General features: G+C 36.4%; 1 protein-coding gene and 1 long non-coding RNA gene across 3 annotated transcripts; one reads left to right on the top strand and one right to left on the bottom strand.

The window, feature by feature from the left end:
- Positions 1-2,662: 2,662 nt before the first annotated feature.
- Positions 2,663-4,539, bottom strand: LOC137396931 (uncharacterized). The gene is made up of 3 exons (XR_010978667.1): positions 4,486-4,539; positions 3,876-4,034; positions 2,663-2,881 (listed from the first exon to the last, which is right to left on the bottom strand). It is a non-coding gene; the product is annotated as an uncharacterized lncRNA (long non-coding RNA).
- Positions 4,540-11,708: 7,169 nt separating this feature from the next.
- LOC137396556 (alpha-(1,3)-fucosyltransferase fut-1-like) lies at positions 11,709-21,974 on the top strand. Of its 2 annotated transcripts, none has more exons than XM_068082868.1 (2): positions 11,709-11,833; positions 20,450-21,974. In XM_068082868.1, exon 2 carries the CDS (start codon positions 20,468-20,470, stop codon positions 21,836-21,838), a length of 1,371 nt encoding a protein of 456 aa, XP_067938969.1. In that variant the 5' UTR covers positions 11,709-11,833; positions 20,450-20,467; the 3' UTR covers positions 21,839-21,974. The 2 variants fall into 2 exon arrangements, with proteins under 2 accessions (XP_067938969.1, XP_067938968.1); XM_068082867.1 differs by lacking the exon at positions 11,709-11,833 and adding an exon at positions 13,121-13,343.
- Positions 21,975-25,712: the final 3,738 nt, after the last annotated feature.

The raw sequence follows: 25,712 nt of genomic DNA, 5'->3' as shown, positions 1-25,712 counted from the left end.
TTTACTAAGGTTAACATATTATTTTGTTACTAATTTCTAACATAAACAGTACGTATATAACATTTTGATGATTTTTACCAAGGGTTGTTTGCATTAGATAATTACTATGGGTTTCTATACCCCTCTGTATAACATTTTTGCCTTAAGATGGCAACACAAATGAATTCATGTCATGTGGCAGGGGCCCGCTGTACTGCCTTTTTACCATATGACCAATAATGGAAAAATGTATGCACAGATGTCTTTATATGTAGATAAACAAAGATAGAGAAAGAGGGGTATACAACTGGTAGCTTCTGCAAAATCCAAAACAGAAATTTGTTACACTCATGATAATATTAGTCATTATGATAATATTATGATGAATGCTTGCTGGGGCTGCCAATAATCTTGCTACAATTCAATTTCACAATGGGTTTCCAGTAGTCTGGCAGCCGTAAAAGGAGATGTGGGCATAGGTATAGGATTCACAAATGCCATTTGGCTTCCAACCCACTAACGCTGGCAGTTGTAGACGAATTGCTAGAGTGTTTTGAGATGAATGTGGTATACTATTATAGTATGGCATAACTGCGTGGCACTGGCTAAAAACCTGATGGGAGCTGAAGTGATACTTCCAAAGTCAGGAACTTTGGCTGAGCAAGTTAGAAAAAGTAACTGAGGCCTAAAAGTCTGAAACAAAATGCTTTCGAGCCTGCTCAATTCGGTTCAGCCAGGCATAGCGTAACCTCATGTTTAATTGGGCAACATATTTCAATGTTCATTTTATTTCGTCACACATAGTTGGTTATATGATGGCCCAGAAATTAGCAAACTAACTTGCGCAGCCATCAGACAATAAATAACTCGTGAGACGTTTTAAATTCAGTTTTGAGTTGTGAGGTCACACATGCCAGGCGCTGTCGTTTCAAGTGAGATATGCCCACTTCAAAAGCTTCGGTTGGAAGTCTGTAATTCTCATTATATCACAAGAAATTCCCCTGTCATACAGCCCATGACCTGATAATGGAATAAGTGATAATGGAAAAAAGAAGTAGTAGCGCTGGTTGTTGAAAAATTAGTTGTCAGCAGGAATTGACAGAGTATAGTGTAAATGAGAGTTGTTCGAGATGACATAAAATAACTTTGAGGGAGCACGACTCCAAAAAGGTGCAACTAACAATTTCAACAAATATAGATAGGTTAGATAAGATAATTTAAGCTGTAGGCCTAACCTACTATAATGTATGTAATTTAACAACAACAATAAGGAAATATGTTTATTATAACTCTGAAATGCAATATTAGAAGTAAAATGGCAAGCTGCTATGTACTATACACAGTTTGAAAGTTGGTTGTGTTGAATGTAGAATGGTTTTGATAGCGATCTAGCAGAAAGCAAGTATGAGCGTTCACACGTCTGGAAAATTTCTGCAAACTGGAGCAAAATAAAAAAGTTTTCATCATAAAGGGTCGTTGTAGTTCGGCCCTATCTTGTACATAAGTTGTAAAGAATTTTGGCTAACGTTTTAAATAATTTAATGAAACCTTCGGTAATTGGGAAAAAACATAGGCTAATAGACTGTGTACCACTATTTCGTGCCTGTAAATCGGTCTACGCCTCAAACGGTGTACGCATTGAACTTATAACCCCTAGAATGGCAATCACGTGACTTTTACGTTGATAATAATACGTAACGTGTGTGCCATATTGGAGAGCTAATCGAATGCTATTTCCGTTTGTAAACAAACGGTGAAAAATGACAGAAATATACATGTTGAATAGTTATTTTCCAGCTGGGTGTTAATGAAAGCTACTCCAACACAACGTTTAGAGTGCCCTGACAGAAAAAAACCTATTTATAACATATGGAGTAGGATATATCAAATGATAAGTATATGTATAATAGATTTTCGTGGACCATGTTACTCATACAAACTGTTGTATTACAAATGCATAAACCCAGCAAATGATATATTCAGGCAAATAACAACTGTTCCATTATATTAAAATTTATATTACATATGCATAAATGCATATGGAAAAACTTAGCACATGAAGTATTTCGATAAAAACAACACATAGGTATGCTGCCAAAACAGAAACTGTTTTCAAGATTTAAGTGATAATAGCTTATGAATGTATGATATGTATAATACAGTATCTGTAAAAGATGGAATGAACTACTGCAACAACTAAACGGAAATTAAAAACCGTTGTAATAGAGAATAATCAAAATAATGCAAACAAGGAAATGCAGGAATTAGTGTAATCAGATGATTAAACTTATACATACACGTTACAGAAACTGTGTAAAAGGAGATTTGTATAGAAGTGGATATTGAGCCAAGGTGCATCAGTTTCTTAGAACTAAATTAGATTAGGAATAACAGCAAAACAACAGCTGCAGATGAATATTACAGTGATTATATTGTTACTGGCCTTTAAAAAGTACTACTTTAGTATTGTATGCCACAAAGATGCACCTTGCAGTTTGAGTGTAGGATTTTAGCATAATGATGCTGTCAGAGATCATAAAACGACTCAATAAGGTTTTTCATCAATGACGCAGTGGTTGGATATGCCATCTGCCATATCCGTAAAGTGTTTCCCAAAACATAACACATCACTAGGCCTTACACTACTGATAAAATACACCACACAATGGAGTGGATCTGGCTTTGTATGAATACGAAAGTATTGATCTGCAACTAGCAGGATCCTGATGACATCGTCTGATGGACGCACCAATCCTCCATTGTTTTGTAGCTTGAGTAGAGTATAGAGATGTCGGTACTGGATATTTGACTTAGTCGTAACCAGCAACTGACGGCCAATGTCACGACAGCACTTTAGTTAGCTTTTGCACAATGTAGCCAGCTATATAGACTATACTGTTACCTATAACAGAAATTTGACATCTGAAATCATTGAGTTTCACAAACTGATCAACTTCTGGAGTAGCCTGTATGATGAGAATCTCGTTTTGAGCAGTAACATTACCTGTCTTACTAGCATCTGATTCTGCACCACATTTGATGATAAGTTTGCGAAGGTAGCCTTAAACTGAGTAACAGTAGGATTATTATTCCAACCCCCTAAACAAAAGCATCAATTATAACAATTACATAAAATCAACAAAAATGAATGTCTTATTCACATAAACATAGTACCCTTAATAAACAACAATACAACTAATAAAATAAATGAAAATAAAACAGCTCAAAATGCTACCATATCGCTATGTAAAATGAAAATGTAGCAATTTTCACTGGAAGTCATTCACACCCATCTTAGGCATAAAGCTTAATGGTTGACTTGCAACAAAATTCACATTACCGTTATTTGATATGAAAAGATTCACCATGTCTTACCCTGTTGTGTTGTAGGCAGGGTTGTTAAAAATCGATGATTTTTTTTAAATAAAAAAAATCGATGTCTATTGTTTTATTTGATTTTTTTTATTTAAATCGATTTTTTTGATTTTTTTGTTCCAAAAAGATGTTTTGTGTTCTAAAGTGAAAGTTATTGCTATCAATTTGGAATTTATGATGTGCAGGAGTATTATGTAGTTTTATTACAACAACTAGGAAATGAAAAAAACATTTACACAGTTAACATTTGATAAAAAGGACAGCATAATTTATGCGTTGGACATTAAATCCCAGAAACGAAGATGAAGAATCACAGAGAACAGATCACACAACTGCTAAGCTGCAGACATATTCATTGGCACTTGCTGTGGCAGCTGTCACTGTTTTGGGTGCTGTTTGAGGTTTCTAAATTTTTTTTAGATATAGCTACTTTAAGTTGAGCAACCTTGCAGCACTGTGCTTGACAATATGGTTTTAAATTCAATCATTGAAAAGTATCATTCAACATTGAAAAATATTACCTTTAAATGGCTTCAGTCGAACGTTTTAACCTGCTGTCAAAACATAGATCATTGAAATGTTCGTTGCAGATAAGTGCTCAAGGATCAGGCTTATTCACTCTTCTGCGGTTGCGATACCATTGTAAATAACGAGAGTTCTCAGTTGCTTTGTTTGGAAATCTAAAAATTAAAATGAAACTGTAGTAGTTAGTTAGCAACAGTAGTAATAACAATAGTATTATTACTCTTATCTCCTTACTGCTAGCTAGATCCAGGTACAACAATAAATAATATTATAAGCACGACAAACACTTCCTTCAAATATAAATATTTACAAATAACCTAATGGGTTGTAGTTCCAAAATATTAATATAAAAAAATTCAAAATTTAAATAATAAAAAACCGTCGTTCTGAAGGAAGAACATTTCACTCACTAGCTTATAAATTTATCTAGTCACCGACAAAATACAGTCAAACTCGTACACTCAGTAGTGACACTGATCGACTCTCACTCACCCAGTGACTAGTGTAGTAGAACTAACTAGTGGCAGTACTAACTAGTAGTAGCACAACTATTAGTAGTCGTAGACTTGAGCAATAGTAATAGAACTAGTAGTAGAAGTGACTCACTTGTGAAATGTCATGCCTTTTCCTTTAAAAGTCCATTCTTGTGGTTTTTGCAGTTCATGGAATAGCAATAGCACTGTGCACCTACACCCTTATCTCTCGTACATAAATTATTAGTAGCAATCTCAGTAGTCTGTTCCTTTGATTGAGCGGTGTATTCGTGACCTTCCATAGCTGTTAAATCTGAAATTAGATTTCTTTCTCACATTGAACACAATGAAATTAACTTGAACATTAACTGATATTGGCGTCGACCGGATTTCCGTACTCGCGAATGACCTCTTGCCATTCCAGGGGTTTTAAGTTCAATGGGTGTACGTTTATTACAGAAACCTTCGGATAAATTCGAATAATTATTCTTATAATTAAATCTAACAAGAATTTTATAAAATCGAATAATTATTCTTATAATTATTTTCGCAAGATATTAAAAACGGAAAAATATTAGAAACCCTAGCAATTAAACAATGCCATAGACTGGTGAAATGAGCACGTTTTTCTCATGAAATGCGCACTGCTAAATAGTTCTATCTGTCGCACGGCTTTATGGGCGTATCGTAGGCCGGTCTTAATTATGATTAAAACAAGCTTTTCAAGTGTTTTGTGGCGATTTTTGGCCGAATTAATCTGTCTATGTAAGTATAATCCGATCAGATGGGTGAGGTTTAGGATATTGTCTACATTTTTCAAAGACTTGGTAACATATTTAAATAGGTTTATATGTGTTTTGTATCGTTATTATACTTAAACGACTTCATTGAAAAATGGTTAAATTTGTTGATGAGATTTCGGTACAAGGGTTTGCGATGGTGTCAATGAATAATTTTCGTGAGTTGTGTGCACATATGCATTCATCATACAGCTCCCAACAATCGCTCCGCTCATGTTTGGTCGTGGGATTAGAACTGTGAGTTCTTTGCTAATGGTTCTTACTTGCGGACTATGACAACTAACTCTTTGCCGTACAACAGACATTTGTCAAATGCTAAAAATGTTTTTATTAGATTGGTCAGTCTTAAATTGATAGAATTGTCATGTCAATAGAATATTTATAACATGACTTGTAGAGTAGGATAACTCCAGGTTTATTTATATTTTATAGCCCGAAGGGCTGGTTTGCACCTTCTCTCATTCAATATTGGATATTACATTATTTCGAGTTGAATGCCCAGCATTGCACTTGTAATGAAAAAGTCTTTGCGCAAAATATTTATTTTTATTTAACATATGCAACATTTATCGTTCTAACTTTTAACTCTTTCGCTACCGCAAGCCGATGTGTCGGCTTTCGCGGTAGTATAAGTACTGACCGTAAGCTGATGTATCGGCTTATCAATAGGGTTTCACTTTTCTTTTTATTATGAAGCACACACATTAGCTAGACCAATCAAAGTTTGTCACCAATGAAACAACCTTGTTGCCAATCTCGTGCAACCAATAGAAAAATCTTTGGCTCAACAGGTCTGTAAGGTATAGCTACAAGCTATACCTCACGAACAATACAACTAACTCAAAACGACCAACAATGACCTTTATTCTGTTCAACGAGAAACATCGCAATCAACAGCTATTACTAATCACCAATTCACCTGTCAGACCACCCATCCGCTTATCTCCCCACATTGGAATATTTAATAATAACATTTTGTAGCTTGTTTGACACCTGTTATCTCTTGGTATTCCACTCAACTGATAACCTGTTTAGTGCTTTGTTTTGCAACTGGATTTCTACTGATATTGTCTGTTCTTGTGTCTGTAACTAAATTCATACAGCAAATTAATTATGTATGTGTCTCTCGCAACCTGCTCTTGTATTCATAACAAATTCATATTATACTTACAACATCCTGACAGATGTTATTTTATCTGATGCCTAAATACTTTTGGTATTGCCAAACCTATAAAAGGCAATACACTTTTTATATGCAGCAGTCTGTTGTATACAACCTTCACTAATGCTTGTATATACGTACTCAAATATACTTATTCGCATCTACGCAAGATAAACTTGTTACTTAGTATAACTAAGTAGTGAACTTGTTGCTGTGTGCAAGAACGAGTTCAAGTGTCAGTTGGCTGTGTGCCCTGACAGGTCCATTTATAATTATTTTTCAAAACGGAAAAACCAGATCGTTATCATCATTGCAATAAGAAACACAGCGTTCGTTCAACACAGAAAATCGTCAGAAAGTTTGCGAGAGTGGGATTTATCCATTAATTTTATGTTTATCTTGTAGAGAATTTTGTTGTGAATAAAATGCATTTTACAGTAAAACGATATCCGTTTTGATTCTCTAGATATTGCTTAAATACTAGCGGTATATCGGTTTTCGAAAAACCGTTTGAATTAATTTGGGCAGAATAATCGTTCGGTCAGGATTTAATGCGGTAGTGAAAGAGTTAAACTTCATATAATGAGAAAAGTGTTTTAGGCAGTTCAAATAAATTGAGAGAAAAAATAAAACAACTGTACAGGTGTTTAAATGGAAACGATTAGCAAGTTATGGCTAGATGGTCTGTTTTGCTCCAATGATCACAATGAAATATGCTTTGATACTAATACAGTTAATACAACACCAGTAAGCAAAAATAGTGAATATCTTTAGTGAATAATCACAGTAACTACATACGAGTCCGTTTGAAAAAGGTTGCTGTTGCAGCAAAATCTCGTTGTATTCAAAGTTGTGATGGACTATACTTGTACTTCTCGATGCTGGTACAAGTATATAAACACTAGCTGTACCACCTGGCGTTGTCCGGGTAATAAAGGTCTTTGGACAGAAAATTGCTTTGTATTTAACATATAACAACATTTGCCATTCTAATTTTAAACTACATATCATGAGAGAAGTGTTTTGTGTAGTTGAAATAAATTAAGAAATAAAATAAAAACAACTGTAAAGGTTTTCAAACTTTGTCAAACACAGTAACTTTCAAACTTATACCACGAGGAAAATGTTTCGCGCAGGGCAAATAGTTTTAAAAAAAGACTATAAAAAGGTTTATATAGATGTAAATGTGAAATAATTACCAAGTAGTAACTAAGTTACGTCGGTTTTGCTATGACTACAATAAAATATGATTCAGTAACTTGGTAATGATGCAATTAATATGAACTGAGAAAACAAAATAAAAATCCTGAATATGTAGAATTAATAATAACAATTCTTGCATAGAAGTGTATGTGTGTATAAAAAAGGTTGCTGTTCCACCAAAAGCTATTCATCAAAACTTTGAATACGGAGACACTCCTACTCTATGGAGACTCTTTCCACAAAGACAATGTAATTGTCCGCACGAGAAGAATTGGCCTTTTCTCCGGATATAGTAATTGAACCTTACGGAAAATATTTCTTAACAGGGCGTCGTAACGAGTGGCCGCATCAGTAACATAATCAGCGTGCGCTATAGCTATAGCCGGAATGCAGACATACGACATACTTTGAGAAATATATATACAAATAAACAGTAAATGTAGAGCAGTTAGGTGCATGAGTATACTTTGTCCTTGTACTATGTAGATTTAGCTATTGCCCTTAGGAGAAACCGGAAATAGGGGTGTAACGAAGTGCAAGTGTCGTGAGCTCACATCCCATAAAATGCAATATTTTTCTCAAACTCCAACTGTTGCCTCACGCGGACATGGCTTTTTTATAGTAAAGACTACTACCCTGGCGTTCCGCTGTGCTGCGAAAGATCATCACGCCTAATAAATACATGCACAATTTTTCCACAATACAGCAAGGTAGTGTAGTGGTGGCCTTCCTGGCTGCCAAGCCAAATATCCAAGTTCGAATCCCGTGTGACATGGTTATTTTCCAACATCCAAACATTGCTTCGGACTGACAGATGGAGACAGTTCTTATTATAGTAAATATTGTATTATAACATATGTATAGTAGGAATAGGTATCCTGATGTTTTAACCTTCCTGATTTATAGCGCAGAGACAGACAGCCACACATTCCATAGATGAGGCTCCTCTGATACAAGATAACAAAGCTGATATATTTTTTTAGTAACAAAATAGCATATTTATCGTTAAACAGGAGGCTTTGCTAAAATCTGCATCTGGCTTTCTCATATTAGCTAGAATGCTAGTAGCATAAAGCTGCCATTATCTGCATTAGAAATATTATTACCTATCTGGCTAGTTGTAGTTTGCTCTGAAGAACCACTGCGTAGCTATTATGCCAGACAAGGGCAGAGAGGGCAGATAAGTATGGCTACTACCTTTACAGTAGGGCATAAAAATAACTTTCTTTTCTTCTTTATGATTATCAGAGAGGGTGTGTAGTGCCATTTATTGTACTTAGTGGTACTTGTCACCAGTGATTACCATCATAATATTTAATCAATAAATCTATGTACCTTTTATCAGCAGAGGGAGTTTTTCTTGAAATCGGCGAGTCACAATGCTGTCTAACTGAAATTGAGCAAAACAGCTGTTGTCAAGAGAATGATGACTTCAGCATATGCCCTCAACGTAGTCATCCCTAAGGTGCCTAAAGGGGTGGTCATCCGAGAGCTGAAACGAACAAAACGACCCAAAAGACGTCGCTGTCAGTTGTAAACTGTTTGGCCGAAGACATTTCTGGCCGAAACTAACCATTTCGGTCCTGCTCGAAATTTTGCGGTCGAACCCTTGCTCTTATTGGCTGGTTAAAATTCTAGCGAGTATGCGTCACATTTCTCCTTACGTGCCTGTGAGCAAAGTTAAAAAAGAAATGGGACGATCTTTTTATTTCGTTAAATGAACAACACGAAGCAATTTACGGCAAGGCTCACCCGGACTTGTGATTGTGTTGCATAAATGTAAGATGTTGCACTTGAGTTTTGCATAAGTGTAAGATAATGGTTGTGGTTTTCTTTCGTGTAGAATAGAAGTAATGTGTCGTACTCATCCTGATGAAAAATCGTTGACTGATTTATTTATGTAAAACCACAGTACTGCGATAAAGACTGTTTTTGTTTGTTATGTACTCAGCATAGAAAAACATTCATATGTTAACAAAAAATATAATTTTGTTGATGGGAAGGGTTGGCAAAATCTTGGTGCCGAGTGATTTATTTTGAGCAACTGAACGATCTTCTGATAAATGTGCTGCGTAATTATAATTATTAATTGTTCCTCAAAGTTTTTTGTTTACAATAGAAATATTTAGCTCAAATACATAAATACAGTAAAACACGGATAACTCAAACTTCAAGGGACCGAGCAAAAGTGTTCGAGTTATTAGAGCGTTCAAGTTATCAGGACAGTCATAAGTGCACGTATTTATCAGTAGATACATGTACATATACAAACTATATATCAATCAAAAGCATAGATTGCTTGTTGCAAGTTAAAGGGTCTCTCGTGTGAAGTTTTAAGTATTTTTAATCAGAAAGTATAGATATTTTTCTATCACTTGAGATTTGTTTGTTGCTTTAGGTGATGTGACTGCCAGGACATTCTCAGATTAGAGTTTTCAAAACTTGATCGCGGTTAAAACGCTCAGAAAAAATACATACGTATTTTTCTACCAAGCGTTTTAACCAAGATCAATTTTGCAGTAAGTCAGTTATTACAAAACTGCTTTACTATTAAAAACGCATTATCAATTTTGCCGATATTACTTTAAAGTTATCCAAATTTTACCTGGCTTTTCTTGCTTTCGGAGGGCTTATCGCTAAGCGGATGTTTGGTAAAATTTGATTTTTGCAAACCTTTAGAAAAGTCGTTAATGAAAATATTTGCCGATGTTGGTAATAACGAGGCCTAAGAACTACTAAAAGTCGATGTTTATCTCTATGGCTTGGAATAAAATGATATTCTAAAGCGATAGTAACAACCATCTCGGTAGCCGCTTGGAAAAAAACTGTTCCAGTTAACGGAGTTTCGGTCAAGTTATCTAAAGCCATTTATCATTGCGTGGGAACGGACCAAGCAAATCCATTCGAGTTAACCATGTGTTCGATATATCCGAGAACGATTTATCCGAGTTTCACTGTACTACCAATGAAACAGTGTCCTGTCTCCATGTGTATGGTATCTAGGAAGCAAAGGGACTTCGGATGCCGTGTGACATGTGGCTTAGCCGAACCGAAGTAAAACAACCTCCAAACCTAAGTCGGTTTGGCCATCGTGTGACCACGGCTTAAGTCATCCCATGATGCGGTTAATCGTATTGCGTAACTACGTGGTATTATGTGGGTACATTAGCTGTTGTTTCTCATTTGTCCTCAGGTAATCAACAACATTGGACCTACATTATAACTGGTGTATCGCTATGCTTTTATTGTGCATATGATGCAAATGTGGAGTTGTGCACACATAGAGTTACTGTGTGATAAGTGTTTCAATAAACATTCGAATGTTGCAAATTAACGCAGACGCTGTGTTACAAAAGGATAGAGGTCATAGCGCTGCACTCCTGTCTTATTTAGCAGCACGCTTTTGAAATAAGAACGACTAAAGTGTGGAAAGTATTTAAAACGAAATTAGCTTGCGCAGCATTTGTGTATCTTTCGTAAGTGCCTTTTCCATCTATTGCGAGCATGCAATATATATCATTGAAGCCTGACATGTAACAAAACTTGCTTCACTTGCGGCTTTTTGTCGTTTTTATCTTGCCATGGCGCAAAACTGGATTAACCACGTCATGGAAACATAGTGTATTACGGTAAGCAGCTGCGATGTAGTGTTTCGTATACTCCAGTTCAAAGTGCTGGTCATGTGTTCTAATCAAAGTTGAAAGTTGATTTAAGGAGATTACCACTGAAAAACCAGTTTCCATTTACTACAGCTTTCAAAATATATATAGGCCTATAGTTGGTGCAAAAGTATTGCCATGTACATGAAATTTCTTAAAATTATAAGGCTACTAGCTGTTTGTTCTGGCACCATATGTTGAAGGTGACTATTGAAGTTCCTAAACTATACAATAACATAAGTTGCTACAAATCGCTACTATAATTTATATGTCAAATGTTTCGTTCCGCTTTGACCCATTTCCTTTTAGTTGTTTTATTTTGAGTCTAGTTTAATTTAAGTACGCCCTTGGAGCAGGATCATTGCTGATGGCTAGTCAATGGAAAATCTCTCCTAGTACAAACCCTTGAAAGCTCAAGTTACCACTCCCACTAGAGAGCCAATCAGAGCAATGGCCCTTACAATTACAGCTTATTACAAGCCTTTGAAACAACATCAATCAGGATTTCATAGGCTACTGACATCCTAGTTCCATTACTAACATCTTATGCTGTGTGTCAGTGCAGTTAGTGCATTGATACGCGCAGATTAAATACTCGTCGGTGTTTAAATATATTTTGCTGCTCCTAATAACAGTGCTGTGCAGAACGGCATCGAGGTTAGTGGACGTACATACAGTATATAAATCGATAACACACTTATATATGACTTACTGTGAAACACAAGAGCATAAGATGGTCGGCAATAGAGTTGCACCGCTATTTTTCATCCTCTCTGTGGCCTTTTTGCCATTTGCAGAATCATCTTTTATTAACAAGTTTTCACCTAATAAACTGACTTACAAAACCTTTTTTTCATAAGGAACTTTTTAGAAGCAAACACAATCCTCTTGCTGACTAGTTTAATGTTTATAAATCTCTCACAAGCTTAGGACTGTCCTGCGGCGTTATCTTATTTTATTTCACTTATTTACTTGTTAACTTATTTTATTCGCTTATTTATTAATTTATTCTTGGATTCAGAATGCTGAATGGTTTAACTGTTCAAGTCATTCATACATGACTAACAAGTTTCAAATTTATGTATATTGAAATTTATCAGAAGTAAAACTAAAACCACAGCGCTCAACATTGAATAGAGCCGTATAAGTTAGTAGAGAAATAGTGTACTTATCTTTTGTCAGCTGTCAGTTTCTTGCTTACGCAGTCATCAGGCTGTAGATCTCAACGCTATCATCAAGTTGTAGATCTACAGCATGATGATAGCGTTGAGATCTACAGCTAAGTAGGCCTACACTATCTAATTCTCTACTAATATATATATACATATATATATATATAGATATATACTATATATATCTATATAGATAGATATATATATATCTATATATATAGATATATATCTATATATATATATATCTATATATAGATATATATATATCTATATAGATATATATTTATAAATATATATATATATAAATATATCTATACGGTTTGTCAAATGTAGTTTGTCAAATGTAGTTTGTCAAATATCAGGTTGATATTGTATGATATTTGACGCATAATTTTAACATTTGAAATGCATACGAAACACTGCTCTCAAGTTTGGGACATAAAAAGGCAGCCATGGTGCCAACTCTAGTGTATAGAATAGTAACCAACTAATATGACAGTTCTTTTTAAGAGCGAAATGTATATACATACAATATATATATCCCAGATGTTCTAAATAATTATTTGGCTCTACAGCATCTAGAAGATATTTAGCATGACATTGACATGGCCTTGAAATTTTCTTCAATCTTAGTGAGTTGCAGCAAAGTTGTTAAGATGGCTACCAATCATTGGCTAGGCTTGTAATACTAGTCTGTACATTACTAGTAATTCCTCTTTCAATTACTTGCCTATGAAGAGCATGAAAGTGATGAATAAGTTAACCACGCTTGTGGTCTATTGACGAGCTTTGACTAGTTTGATTGACACTGTAAGCTAGGCAATAGCTGTCAGTATTATAGTCGTAGGCCCTAGCCTTTTAATAATATCTTTTGTCTTGCCCTCGGGTTTGGATTTTACACGCGATCAAGGAAGTTGAGATTAGACTGTTCAGCTCTGAGTGGTTAGTTAAGATCACCTTGCAAGACTACTTGGCAATCGTCAGTGTTTAGTGTTGTAAGTATGTTTCAGTTGTTTTCTTCCATCTCCACCCATCTGTCTCCTTACTGTATTACAGCCATGTTGATATTTCTGCCATATTATCAAGTATCACAAGTTGCCATTGTCTATATTTCACATGTCCGGATAGGGTGCTCCTTCAGAGGCCATGAGTGGCGTTTTGCCGTATTTAGTATGACCTCTTGCGTAAGTTTTTGTACTTTCAGCTCTCGAACCACAAACATTGAGGCCCAATATAATTTTGTAAACTTTGAGATTTCAGTTCTAAAATGACATAAAATGGTCTTGACTCTAGTGCTGTGGTTCTGAACATGGGTTCGATCGAACCCAAGCGTTTTTCGGATGGGAACACAGGGTGTTCGGTGAGTCAGTCTTTCAGTGGTTCGATGGAGGTTTTTCAAAGGCAACAGCAGAAGTCACACTGATTTGCAAGACCATGTCTTTATGAAAAGATATGTAATATGTTGTGAGTTTGTGCATTGGATTGGTTTTGCTTTTTGAACACATTGATGTTAATGCACAGTTCATTTTGTACATCAGTAAAACATAACTGCGTCTTGAATGTGAAAATGTCGCAAATTATCTTTTAAAAAAAGGTGTCGATGAAAGTGTATATGAAACCAGTATGTCCAACAAGGTTAAGAACCACTAAACTATAATCTGTATTTAGGCCACAACTCGCTTTATTTGTCATAGTCTGAATTGCACATGACCAGACAAAATGCATTTTCAAGAGTAATGTGTAGCGCTTTATTGCAGTTCTAGTGTAGGTTTAGGCTCAAAGGTTTTGTTTAGGCTAGAATTTAGGTTGAAATTTTCATTTGTCCGCTGTGATTCTACCCTTACCCTGTACCTGCGATATTGCTCAGCTATCCTCTGTAAGATTAAAGTGATTTATTTATGATAAACAAAGGTAGTTCACTTCAAGTTTCTATCTGCCAGAAATGATTCATTTAGATTATATATTGGACTGTATCCTTTCATGCTAGTTAATATTTCAAAGGCACTGAATATGCTTAGTATTGATTCTTGCCACTTTCGCTTCCAGCAAATGTTTTATGTCTTATTCAATTAAGTTACTCATTATGGACCTTTCTGTGAATATGTTCAGGAGACTTGACTATAAAAGTAGCTTCTCCAAGTGAATTTGGAAAAGCTACTTTTATAGTCTGGTTCTCGCAGCAAGGTTCACAATGAATAGTTTAATTGCATATGAAATAAAACATCTTTTGGAAGCGGAAGTGGCAAGAATGAATCAATACTTACATGTAGTATATTTAGTGCCTTTTGAACGTTAACTAGCGTGAAAAGATACAATCCGATATGTCATCTAAATGAATCATTTCTAGCAGATGAAAACTTGAAGTGAACTACTTCCGTTTATCATAAATCGTGCAGAGAACTTCAACCGTGCAGAAGATAGAAGGAAGTTTGAACAATAAGTGGTCTGATGATAGTATAACCAACCCAGTGTCATTAATTTTAACTAACCACTGCTTTCCTAGTAAAGCTATCTGAGCATATGTTCTATCACGCATAGCATAGCTGCTTCCAATAGCTGCTTCCAATTTGCCTAAGGGCATTTAACGTGTGCCTACCGATCTTAATAGCATCAAGTCTGGCTTTGCTCAGTATTTCTTGCATTGTCAATGCATATTGTTTCACAAAAAAAATCCATGAAGGTGTTCATTGAGGGCAATTGTCACAAATGCACACATAGGCCTACCAGTCAAATGAATCAATGGCGTATTGTAAGTTTTAATATATCTACATAAGTATCTAAAAAGTCACCCAAGTAGTATTAAAATGGTTTCATGGATTTGAAAAGGCTTTGAAAACATTATATAGGTTCTCCCTAACAGCGTTGGCTGACTAATGGTTGGATTGCTGACAAAACAACTGATAGTCATTCTTGGAACTATTCACCTCTGATGGTTATAGTTGGCAAGCGATTTTTGATGAGTACTGCACACTTTGTATAACAATATAGCTGCTTTCATCACAACCTACAAATTTGCACGTTTAGCGATTAAGATGTCAAAGGGTCATAGCCATCCTCTGTGTTCCTTCTGACTACTTTCCCCAGCACCAACTTAGAAGAGTTTTTCACAAGTGTGTGTGACATTGAGTGAACAAGTTCTTTTCTCGTAGTATCTCACCACTGGAAGCATGGTCGGTCTACTCAGCACACGGATCCATGCAACACAAAAACCTAATTTGTGAAAGAATTCACATTTCAATCAGCTTATGCTCGAAAAGTACTGTTAGATATTTTTGTAGAAGGGTTAGCTGCTTGCAGAATGGGAAACAGGTTTGCTTGTTATTGGTTAGTAGCAGTGAGAACTAGTAAAAACCTATGTTTACAGTGTCAAAGGGAGGAACAGCCGTGGTTCAGTTGTTAGGGCCAACTTATTATCAGTAGGTTAGTGGTTGAATCACGAGTCTAGTCACTAGGACTGTTGGTAGTGTTTGGAAAGGCATCCAACCACAACCCAAATCCCTGGAGGAAATGGTCACAATAATCGTATACAGAAAAATCTGTTTGACCTTTCCTTTGGCATCAAAACAAAGCTTAAAGGTCAAGTGCGAAACCAGGAGATATAAGGGTACAGAAACCATGCTGCACCGGTGGTGATAGTTACAAAAGAAGCTCTTATAGGTGATAACGATTCACATAAGGCCAGTGGATATGTTATAAGGTAATTTATGGCAACAAAAAACTGAGTTATTTATGTATAATACAAATTTCAGAGTTATTAACATCTTTAATGGCTACTTTTGCAAGAGCCAGTGTTGTCAAGGAAGGGCATTATTTTTAGCACTCGATGTTGACTAGAGTTGCTATGGAAAGTTTACTCTGGTACTTTGGGCATTGTATCAGTCTGCTGTACCGAAATCTATTTGCTGTTTATTCGCTGTTATTATTTAATAAATAATTTATTATTTAAGTAAGATACACTAGATTAGAAGTGATTCTCCAATGTAACTTCCAGAAATCGTTAATATCTAAGATCAGCTCTTGAAAATGATAGAAAGATCTTTGCAGAGATCAAATATGATCGCCTAGAAGATATGATCATACGACTTCTACTTTTTCTGTTTTGTTAGCTTTGGAAAACATAGATTTAGTTTTGGATAATTGGGTGAATGAGTGGTCTCAAACACATAGCTTCATACATAGAATGCTTTTGACGAGCCTTTCTTTAAAAGTTTAAGATGTTTGAAGTTATTTAAAAATGATGACCCTATCAACTATGTAGAGGATTGCTTGGTTCATCAAGGATGTTTCTTAGAAACATTGAATACCTGATCGCAAATAATATGCTGCCTAATAGCAGAGCCACCATCATCTCAGCTACGTTTAAATAAACACAGCTATCCATTTTAAAATATTTCAAAACTAATTAGGTACATATTGAAATTCATTTTACATCATTGAGTGGATTGTGGAAATGATAAAATAAATTTTATTTCAGTTTGTCAATACTGAGTTCTCATTTACATACAGCAGCTAAGATATTTTTGAAGTGGTTAACTTAATATGCCTAATTTTGTACCTGGCAATCTCATCCACACGATTAGCAACTCCTAAATCAAAAGGATGAGTAGAATGAGTAGGAAATTACGGATGTTTCATCACTGCTCAATCATTGCTTGTGATAAAGTGATAAAGTGATAAAGTTGTGATAGAGAATGTCTAGCGTTATCGCTCTGCTTGAGCTCGCTGAGCGACATCTAGCGCAAATTAGCCCCACACAGTGTGATATCGCACTACGCACTAAATATCGCCTAGTGCGTTTGCATTTATAGGACCAAAAATGCTTATCAGATTATCCATGAAAGTGATTATTTTGACATTTTATCATGAATAGCCTTCTAAGGTATGCGCAGAAAATCTGAAGGTTCCCATAATATATGCGTTGCTGTGTGTAGATCACAGGCTTTTGACCAATATTATTGTCCATTAGTATTGGACCTCCAATACTCAATAAAATACTGCTGGATATTGAGAATGCTATTGGAATTTTGTGTTGCCAGTATTGAGTATTGATTTTGGATGTTGTAATATACAGTCAAACATGGATAACTCAAACTTCACAGGACCGCGCGAAAGTGTTCCAGTTATCAGAGCGTTCAAGTTAACAGAGCACTGTCACAAGTCCATGATTTATTAGTAGATACATGTACATATACAAACTATAATAGAAATCAAAAGGATAAATGGCTTGTTTCAAATTAAATGTTTCTAATGTAAAGTTTAAATTTTTTTTATAAAAAGTATAGAGATTTTTCTATCACTTGAGATTGGTTTGTTATTTGAGGTGATGTGATTGCCAGGGCGTTTTTTTTAGATTGAAATTGACAAAACTTGATCGCTGATGAAATGCTCAGAAGAAAAAACATCTTTTTCTTTTGAGCGTTTTAACCAAGATCAATTTTGCTGATTTTTCTTGAAGTTTATGCGAAGGTTACCTCACTTTTCCTTGCTTCCGAAAGGCCATCGCTAAGCGGATGTTTGGAAAAAAATCAAATTTCACCAAACCTTTAAAAAAGTCGTTGACAAAAATGTTTTGCCAATGATAGTAATAACGACGCTTATGAACTACTAAAAGTTGAGGTTTATCTCTATGGCTTGGAATAAAGTGATTTTCTAAAGTGATAACAACCGTTTCGGTAGCTGTTGGGCAAAACACTGTTCGAGTTAACGAAGTTGAGGTCGAGTTATCTAAAGAAATTTATTATTACGTGGAAACGGACCAAACAAAATCGTTCGAATTAACCAGGGCGAGTTATAAACGTTTGACTGTAAATAGGCTCAGCATTGACCAGTGGTATTGTATATTGGTATTGTCTGGCTCAATATTGAGTATTTTCTGGCTCAGTATTGGGTATTTTCTGGCTCAGTATTGAATGTTCACTATATTACTATTTCCAGCTATTTAACATGGACGAAGATATCCGTACTGTAACAGATTTGTGACATCCAATTGGAACTGTTTATGAAACACATCAGGATAATTATTTTTGTCGTTTAATTTTCTGACCCTATATTCCGCTTTTTCAGTTGTCTAGTTTTCATCGTTATCATTTAGCTTTTTTCTGAACAAAATTATAACGGTTCAAATATCTGGAAGAATATGATTATTGCCACCACAAATGATTGTTATCTATGGTGTTTCAAGAATGGTGGCTGAGTAAGGATGTCGCGGCCTTAAATGAATTAACATTTTCATTAGTCAGTTTACTTTTTGATGAAAGTCATCATTTAGTAGCTCTGATTTGCTTAGCGGCAGCAAGCAGTAATGGCAGCAGCAAGTATCTATGCTGAACATTGGCTATTCATTTCATCTGTCTAGTTAAGCCTGGTTTCCATATGACAGCGCAAGGCGCGCAACAAGGCGCACGACGTCGTGCGTAGGCCAGTTGTGATATGGAAACGTCAACGTACGACGGTCGCGCGACGTGCGTACGCTGATCGCAAGTATCCAACAGAATGGATCCTTGCGATGGGTGCGTGCGATTATGTATCCCACAATACACCGCTAGACCTTTTCAACCTATCCCACAATTCCAGCGAAAGGCTTTGTTCCGAAGAAATCGGTCTCCCGTACGAAAGAGTAAGCCTGATTTTTATATGACAGCGTAATTTCGCAACGGAGGTCAGTTTTTCCGAAGAAATATGTCTCTCCTACGAAAAAGTAAGGAAAATATCCACCCTGTCCAATGCAAGCATGGAGCTTACGCGCGATATGGAAACACTGCCTCGCGGCCCAAGAAATGCATTGCGCACGATCACTGGGCCGCGCGCGATCATTGCGTTGTCATATGGAAACCAGGCTTTAACATAGACTACATTGACATGGCTCATTTCTATTTCTCGCTTTGTAATTGACTATTTTGTTTTTCATCCTAGTTATTTTTCCCAGCCCTCTACTCCTCATTTCATGCCTCCTTTAATTTCAATCACATTCCCTTGCATCTTGAGTAACTACTGCATGGCTTTACACTTTACCCCCAGTTTGTTTTACAAAATTGCATTACAAGATGTCTAGCCTTCGATCAGTATGCTAGCAAATACTGGATTAGTCATTCTGGGATGATGCAATGGTTGTTTTATTGCTCCACAAATTCGGATATTAGGAATCTAGCCAACGCTATCTCCACGGTGAATATTGCCAGACTACTAAGTATGGCATGTCACTCATTGTTTCCCACTGTCTAATAAAATATTTTTCTCATTTTTTATGCTATTGCTCTTAGCGTTGAAATATTCTAAATTGATCTAAACTGACCCTTGAAGCTCTTATGGAAATGCTTGCAGTAAAAGGAGTGAAAAAAACAGAATTTATGAATATCATTTTAATATCAGAGGCCACTTCAACAGCCTCGGAGTCTACAAAGCAATGAGGTTTGGAAACCTCAGATAAGTTTTTGATACAATGGAATGATAGCTATGAAAATATGCCAGCTGTGCACTGTTGGGGAGGTAACTCCTGTTAACTCCCTAGGCTATGAACTAAAATGCACCGCTTTGCCGAATAGTTGAGTAGTTACATTTTGCTGTTCATCGAGACCTGTGCCTTCCATGATAAGTGAAAATCTGTGAAATAGAAATTAATTTTTACGGTCATTTTTTATTAATCTGAAGAATTTATCTCTTTTTACATTTATTAGCCGATTCTAAAAGTCCCGACTGTTTAAGTAGCATAATGAGGGACATCACAAGATCGTTGCACTCTTACACTTCACATAACAAAACAAAAACAGAAAAATAGCTAACTGCCATACCTGCTAGAAAAAGGATGCTCGTGGAGAGATCTCACTGGCCCAGAAGATGAGAGAGATTTATGTATTAATTTTAACATTTTGTTGTATTGAACTGTCAACATTTTAATGAATATTTTTTATCATGTTAAGTAAAGAAGCCACGAAAGATGGATCGCGAAGTGGCGAAGGTTTTAGCTAACTAATCAGCATTTCATCGCTTAACTTTTCAATCTACGCTCAATAGATTGGATGTTTTATTTGTTCGCTATTCTCATTACATAGATGTGCATTATAATTTTGACCCTTTCCATTGTCAACTACAATCTCTTTTATAGAAATCAAGCTGTTGAAAGATGCGGATACGAAAAGCCATATTCTTGTTCCTTACTGCAACAGCAGGATGTTTGATGTGGGCATCCAGATACATACAAACTGCGCAATCGACTCATGGGGCAGAAATAGACAACCTACGTTCCTTTCACAAACATGTACACCAACAGGTCGCCAATTACAGAAATAATACCGCCAACTCATTGCAGCAACAAAGCATGTTTACTGGACAGACAACTCATGAAGTAGATATGGACTATAAGCCGCCCTTCCAAAAATTTGCACCTGAACAAATTACCAATTTTAAAAATATTACCAAATCATTGCGGCAAACAAGCATGAAGGCTAATCTAACGAGCACAACCATGAAACCAACCAGCCGGTCTTGTAAGGTTGACTACATGTTGTCTGGAAACAAGACCAAAAAGATAATATTTTACATGGGAGACTTATGGGAAGGCATGGGTGGAATTTTACGGTTTGATGGATGTGAATATTCAAACTGTATTTACCAAACCTGTGATAACACGGACTACGCCCCTCTAGCCGATACATTGATATTTGCACATAACTCCAAGCACGTTACACTGACGTTATCACCCAAAGTTCGCCAGAGCCAGCTCTGGCTCGTCTACGGTGTTGAATCACCAGCCTACAAACATTACCATTGGAACCAAGCTCTAAACAACTTCAATGGTACTCTCACGTATCTGCGAAAATCTACACCCGAAAGTTTTCCTTATGGATTTACTCTCCCTATTGAAAAAGATATGAGGGTGGCGCATGAAACTAATTATGCCAAGGGAAAAACCAAAGGGGCTTACGCCTACGTGTCTAACTGCAACTCGATGTTTTATGATAGACTAAAAGTGATGAAGGAACTTTCTAAGTACATCGAAGTAGATATCTATGGAGGCTGTACGGGCAAGAGACCCTGTCCGAATAGGTTCGATGCAGAATGTGAGGCTAAACTCCACTCTCAGTATAGATTCTACCTAGCCTTTGAGAACTCTCTATGCACAGAATATATTACTGAGAAGTTCTATAAGGCATTACAATCCGATGGATTTTATGTACCCGTTGCTCTCGGTGGCCTTTCTGTGCAAGAGTATGAACTTATATCTCCGCCAAATTCATTCATACATGTATATAATTTTTCTTCAATAGAAGCACTCGGCAAGCACCTTCAAACGCTAGTTAAAAATGACACTGCCTATAATTCTTATCATGAATGGCGAAATAGTTTCCGAATATCTATGTTGGCCTCAAAAGAGAGAATATGCGACCTTTGCAAGGTTATTAACCATCCAGATATGCTTCATTCTAATACTGAGAGAATGTTTGCAGATGAATTTAATGACCCTAAAAACTGCAGGAATTTTACCATAATGTAAGACGAAAGTAAAAAGTTTTGGCACAAAATTATTTATTAAATAAATTCGTTTTGCTGTCAGTATTTCTACCAAGCTGTTACTTGTTACTTATACCAGGATTATTGATCCAATACTACTAAATATTCTTGTCTGGTGACATGAATTGATACCTTCTCTCAAACATGTCAAACTAGTTCTTTGGTTGATCTCAGTACTTCAGGTGAAGAGAAATGCATTATTTTCGAGCACTGATCTTCAGGTAATGGTCTGTTGCTGAAGCTTTGGTGGCTACACAAGCCATGTTGATATTTGCTGCACAAGTTACAATATCTAACTTGATGCTGCCTGCGCTGCGTATAGTGGGTCAATCAAGCTAAATATTCAAGGCTATATTTCGTGATTTTTGGGGCATGTATTGGGTACAAAAAGTTAGAATAGCCTCTATTAAAACAAAAAACCTCAGTATAGATTGATTCTTCTTCAATCGGGTGTTAACTCAATGCGTACCATGAACTGCGAGCCATGTAGTACAACTTGACACAAAGTTTACTTAGGGCCCAAGGCCTCATGATGCTCCATAGTAGGCTTCGTAGAAGACATTTATGATTAGTGACTAGCTAGGTAGTTAGCCTATTGTGTTTCTACATGAACAAAAGGAAACAAATCATCTGCCTTCTTTGAGCCAATAGAAAATTTGTTTACGCTCTGATAAGCTGAGTTTCGATTTGCAAAAACTTCATTTATTTGCAATGATCAACCGGGCCAGACACATTACAGCTACAGAGGTGTCGCCAACTATAAATCGATGTACATGCAGTGTCTGAAGTGGAGAGAGATTCTTGGGGTTACTCTCTGTCATGCCAGGAGGGTAGTGTCCAGGGCCAACGGCCCTACTCGCCGCTCACAGGGTGAGTCTGAGAAGGGCGATGCGCCCTCTCAGTAGAGGGGGGTCCGGGGGTACTCTCCCGGAGATTTTTTAGCATGAATGCCCCTTAATTATGCCGTTTTCCATAACTTAAAACCCTGTGTTATGTTCAGTAAGAAATAAAAGTGGGCTTAGCTGCACAACATGTGTACTCTATGACTATGGAGACTCCAGGTTACGATGTGAGTCAAAAAACCCTATGGACAGTCCATACAGACCCCAGGCACAAGACAGTCCCATCTCCAAGCCACCATGAATATTATTATATAAGCTCAGTCACTCACTATCTTTTAACATACAGACTCTAAATTCATGACAGTCACTAATTCTTACTCACCTTTAAAGAAGTTATCTATTGGCCCATGCTGTTTCATTATGAATCGAAAGAAACGAAGAAACTAGTATAATAAGCAAGAATTTATTCAAAACTACCATTCAAAACACAAGAGAAGAATCCAAGCAATGATTAATCTTAAAGGTTGACTTGCAACAAAATTCACATTACAGTTAATTGATATGAAAACATTCATCATGTCTTACTCTGTTGTGTTGTAGATGCAAAATATGTGGAAATGTGATTACAAGCTCTTAAAAGCTCAAAAACGAACAGAAAATCGCAGCCACATGAGACCGCCGTAGTTTGGATTCGCTTTCCAAAACGGCTCAAATGTGATGTAGTTCTGAGAGATGGTTTCTGTTTACACTTTCATGCAATCTTATTTGTCGAAATATTTTCACAAATATACTTCACGCATTTAATAAAACCATGTCTATTGTTCTTACGCGTCTATTTTATCGTTATCGTAATGCTGTCACTTTTAGCAGTGATATCCTATAACTTACTGTAAAAATTCGTTTAATTTTTTAGCCTTAGTTTGAAGGAGTACATATCATTGTCTGATAATCATGCCGAGCCTGTTGGTCACTTGTGATAATCGAAAAGTGCTGCAGAAATTATTTGCGAAGTATTGGGTCACATGATCATATTACGACTTGCCAATTAGACCAAAACAAAACTGGAACGTAGCGAGCATCTATAATTGATACAGGGTCTTCGGTAAAACCCGAAGTGTTTGTCATAAACTAGTTCTACGATAAATTTTATATTGAGCTTTTTATTGGCCTTTCAATTCACGTAAGAACATCACGTGACAAGACAATAACCAAATTTCGTGGTTACGTCATCGAAATAAAGAGATTCCAATCTACGGTGGCTTTTCGTTTTTGAGATTTTAAGAGCTTTTAATCACATTTCCACATATTTGGCACCATTAACACAACAGATTAAGACATGGTAAATCTTTTGATACCAAATAACTGTAATGTGAATTTTGTTGCAAGTCAACCTTTAAGCTATTCGAGGATTCCACAGGGCGGCCGACACGGGTCCGTCGATTGTGTTGGTTGATAGAAAACTGATCGGTTCTCAGGTTTTTAACAAAACAATCTAGTTGATCCGCTATAATAGCAAAAAACTGGCTGAAGTAATTAAAGATCAGTAGAGTGATTTCCTCGTCCCGAAAACGCGCACTGTTTTCGGTTTAATGAACTCATGCTAATATAAGTTCGGGAGGAAAAGGAAAGAACGTGTGAATATTTCACTTCATTCCGGTTTTACCTCATTTAATAAGATATGAGCAACCTTGGCTCTTCAAGGTTGCTATCTTATTAAATGAGGTAAAACCGGAATGAAGTGAAATATTCACACGTTCTTTCCTTTTCTTCCCGAACTTATATTAGCATGAGTTCATTATCAGGGGGTACGCGTCCTAGGGAGTACCCCCCACTAATTCTTCTTAGGGATGCGCATTACCCTTGCGTACCCCCCCCATTTCGAACACTGTGTACATGTACTTCTGAGTGATTATCTATTGAATACTAGTACTACTGACCGTGGTTATTTATTTTTAGTGGTAGTAATAACGTCATAAGCTATAATAATATCGACCATTCGTCCAACTCAGAACATGCTCAAGGTAGTAGCGAAAAGGGCTAAAAAAGTGTCTGAGCCCATTGAAAAACACATTTGTAGCACTTTCTACGACGTCAGCTGATGAAAAGTTTTATGCTGGTTAATTTGGTATCAAAATATTATTCATAGACCACCTTGTGGTTTAAAAGTTATGACAATTCATATGCACACTTTTCTAATGTGGTAGATTTCACCAAATATTTATGTCCCAGTAGAAAAATTAGTTTGGGAGTGAAAAAGTTAAGCGACGAATATAAGAACCACCAGAACCTCATTGCATCAGCGGCTTGTTAAAATTCTCCACGATAGTCTTTCATACCGAAACTGGGCATGAAAACTCCTGCAGACTGCACAAATTTTATCCATGTGAACCACGCTTTGCTCATTGCCTGCCAACTGGGCTCTTCTCCTCGATTTGCCAAGCTACTGTGCCCATGGAGCCTTATCAATAGTTTTTATTGTGTATTTTTTGCAATCGTCTGAATTCATGAAAAAAAATTGATTTAAGGTAGCGCTTAGCTTGAATATCGAACAAAACTGTTTCATTACCATCAGCCCTCAAAGTTTTAAAGCCCCCAACAAGACTAGTGGTGACTACTAGATGATCACATGCTCCTACTTAATATTCAAATACTGAACCAACAATTGCGAGGCAGAAAGGATGCAAGACTAGTGCCTCACGGCAGGCGATCAGTAAGCTAAGATTAGATGAGTCAAAGTAAGCATGTGTTGATTACTCACTAGATAAAATCAGCCTGCGTATAGGGAAGTATAATGTTATTATTACTGCAGTACTAACTAGTCCGAACAGCCTGCACTGTAGGTACAATATGAGACCAGTATAATATTCAATATTATGTATATACTAGCTGTGCTTTCCGGCATTGCCCAGGTGTTAAAAATCAGCTTATAAACAATGAGAAGTAATGAGAGTTGCCTGCCACTTGCTATTAGCCTGGCACATTGCCATAGGAATATTTGAGTAAGCTTACTTATGA

This window comes from Watersipora subatra, chromosome 5, assembly GCF_963576615.1.
Source record: "Watersipora subatra chromosome 5, tzWatSuba1.1, whole genome shotgun sequence".
Classification (NCBI taxonomy): Eukaryota; Metazoa; Bryozoa; class Gymnolaemata; order Cheilostomatida; family Watersiporidae; genus Watersipora; species Watersipora subatra.
The sequence above is the reverse complement of the archived record's forward strand: the minus strand, read 5'-3'. Positions and strand labels throughout refer to the sequence as shown.

What these genes read in the sequence shown, in the direction of transcription:
- LOC137396556 (XM_068082868.1), top strand. Translation starts at nt 20,468, where the DNA reads ATGCGGATACGAAAAGCCATATTCTTGTTCCTTACTGCAACAGCAGGA.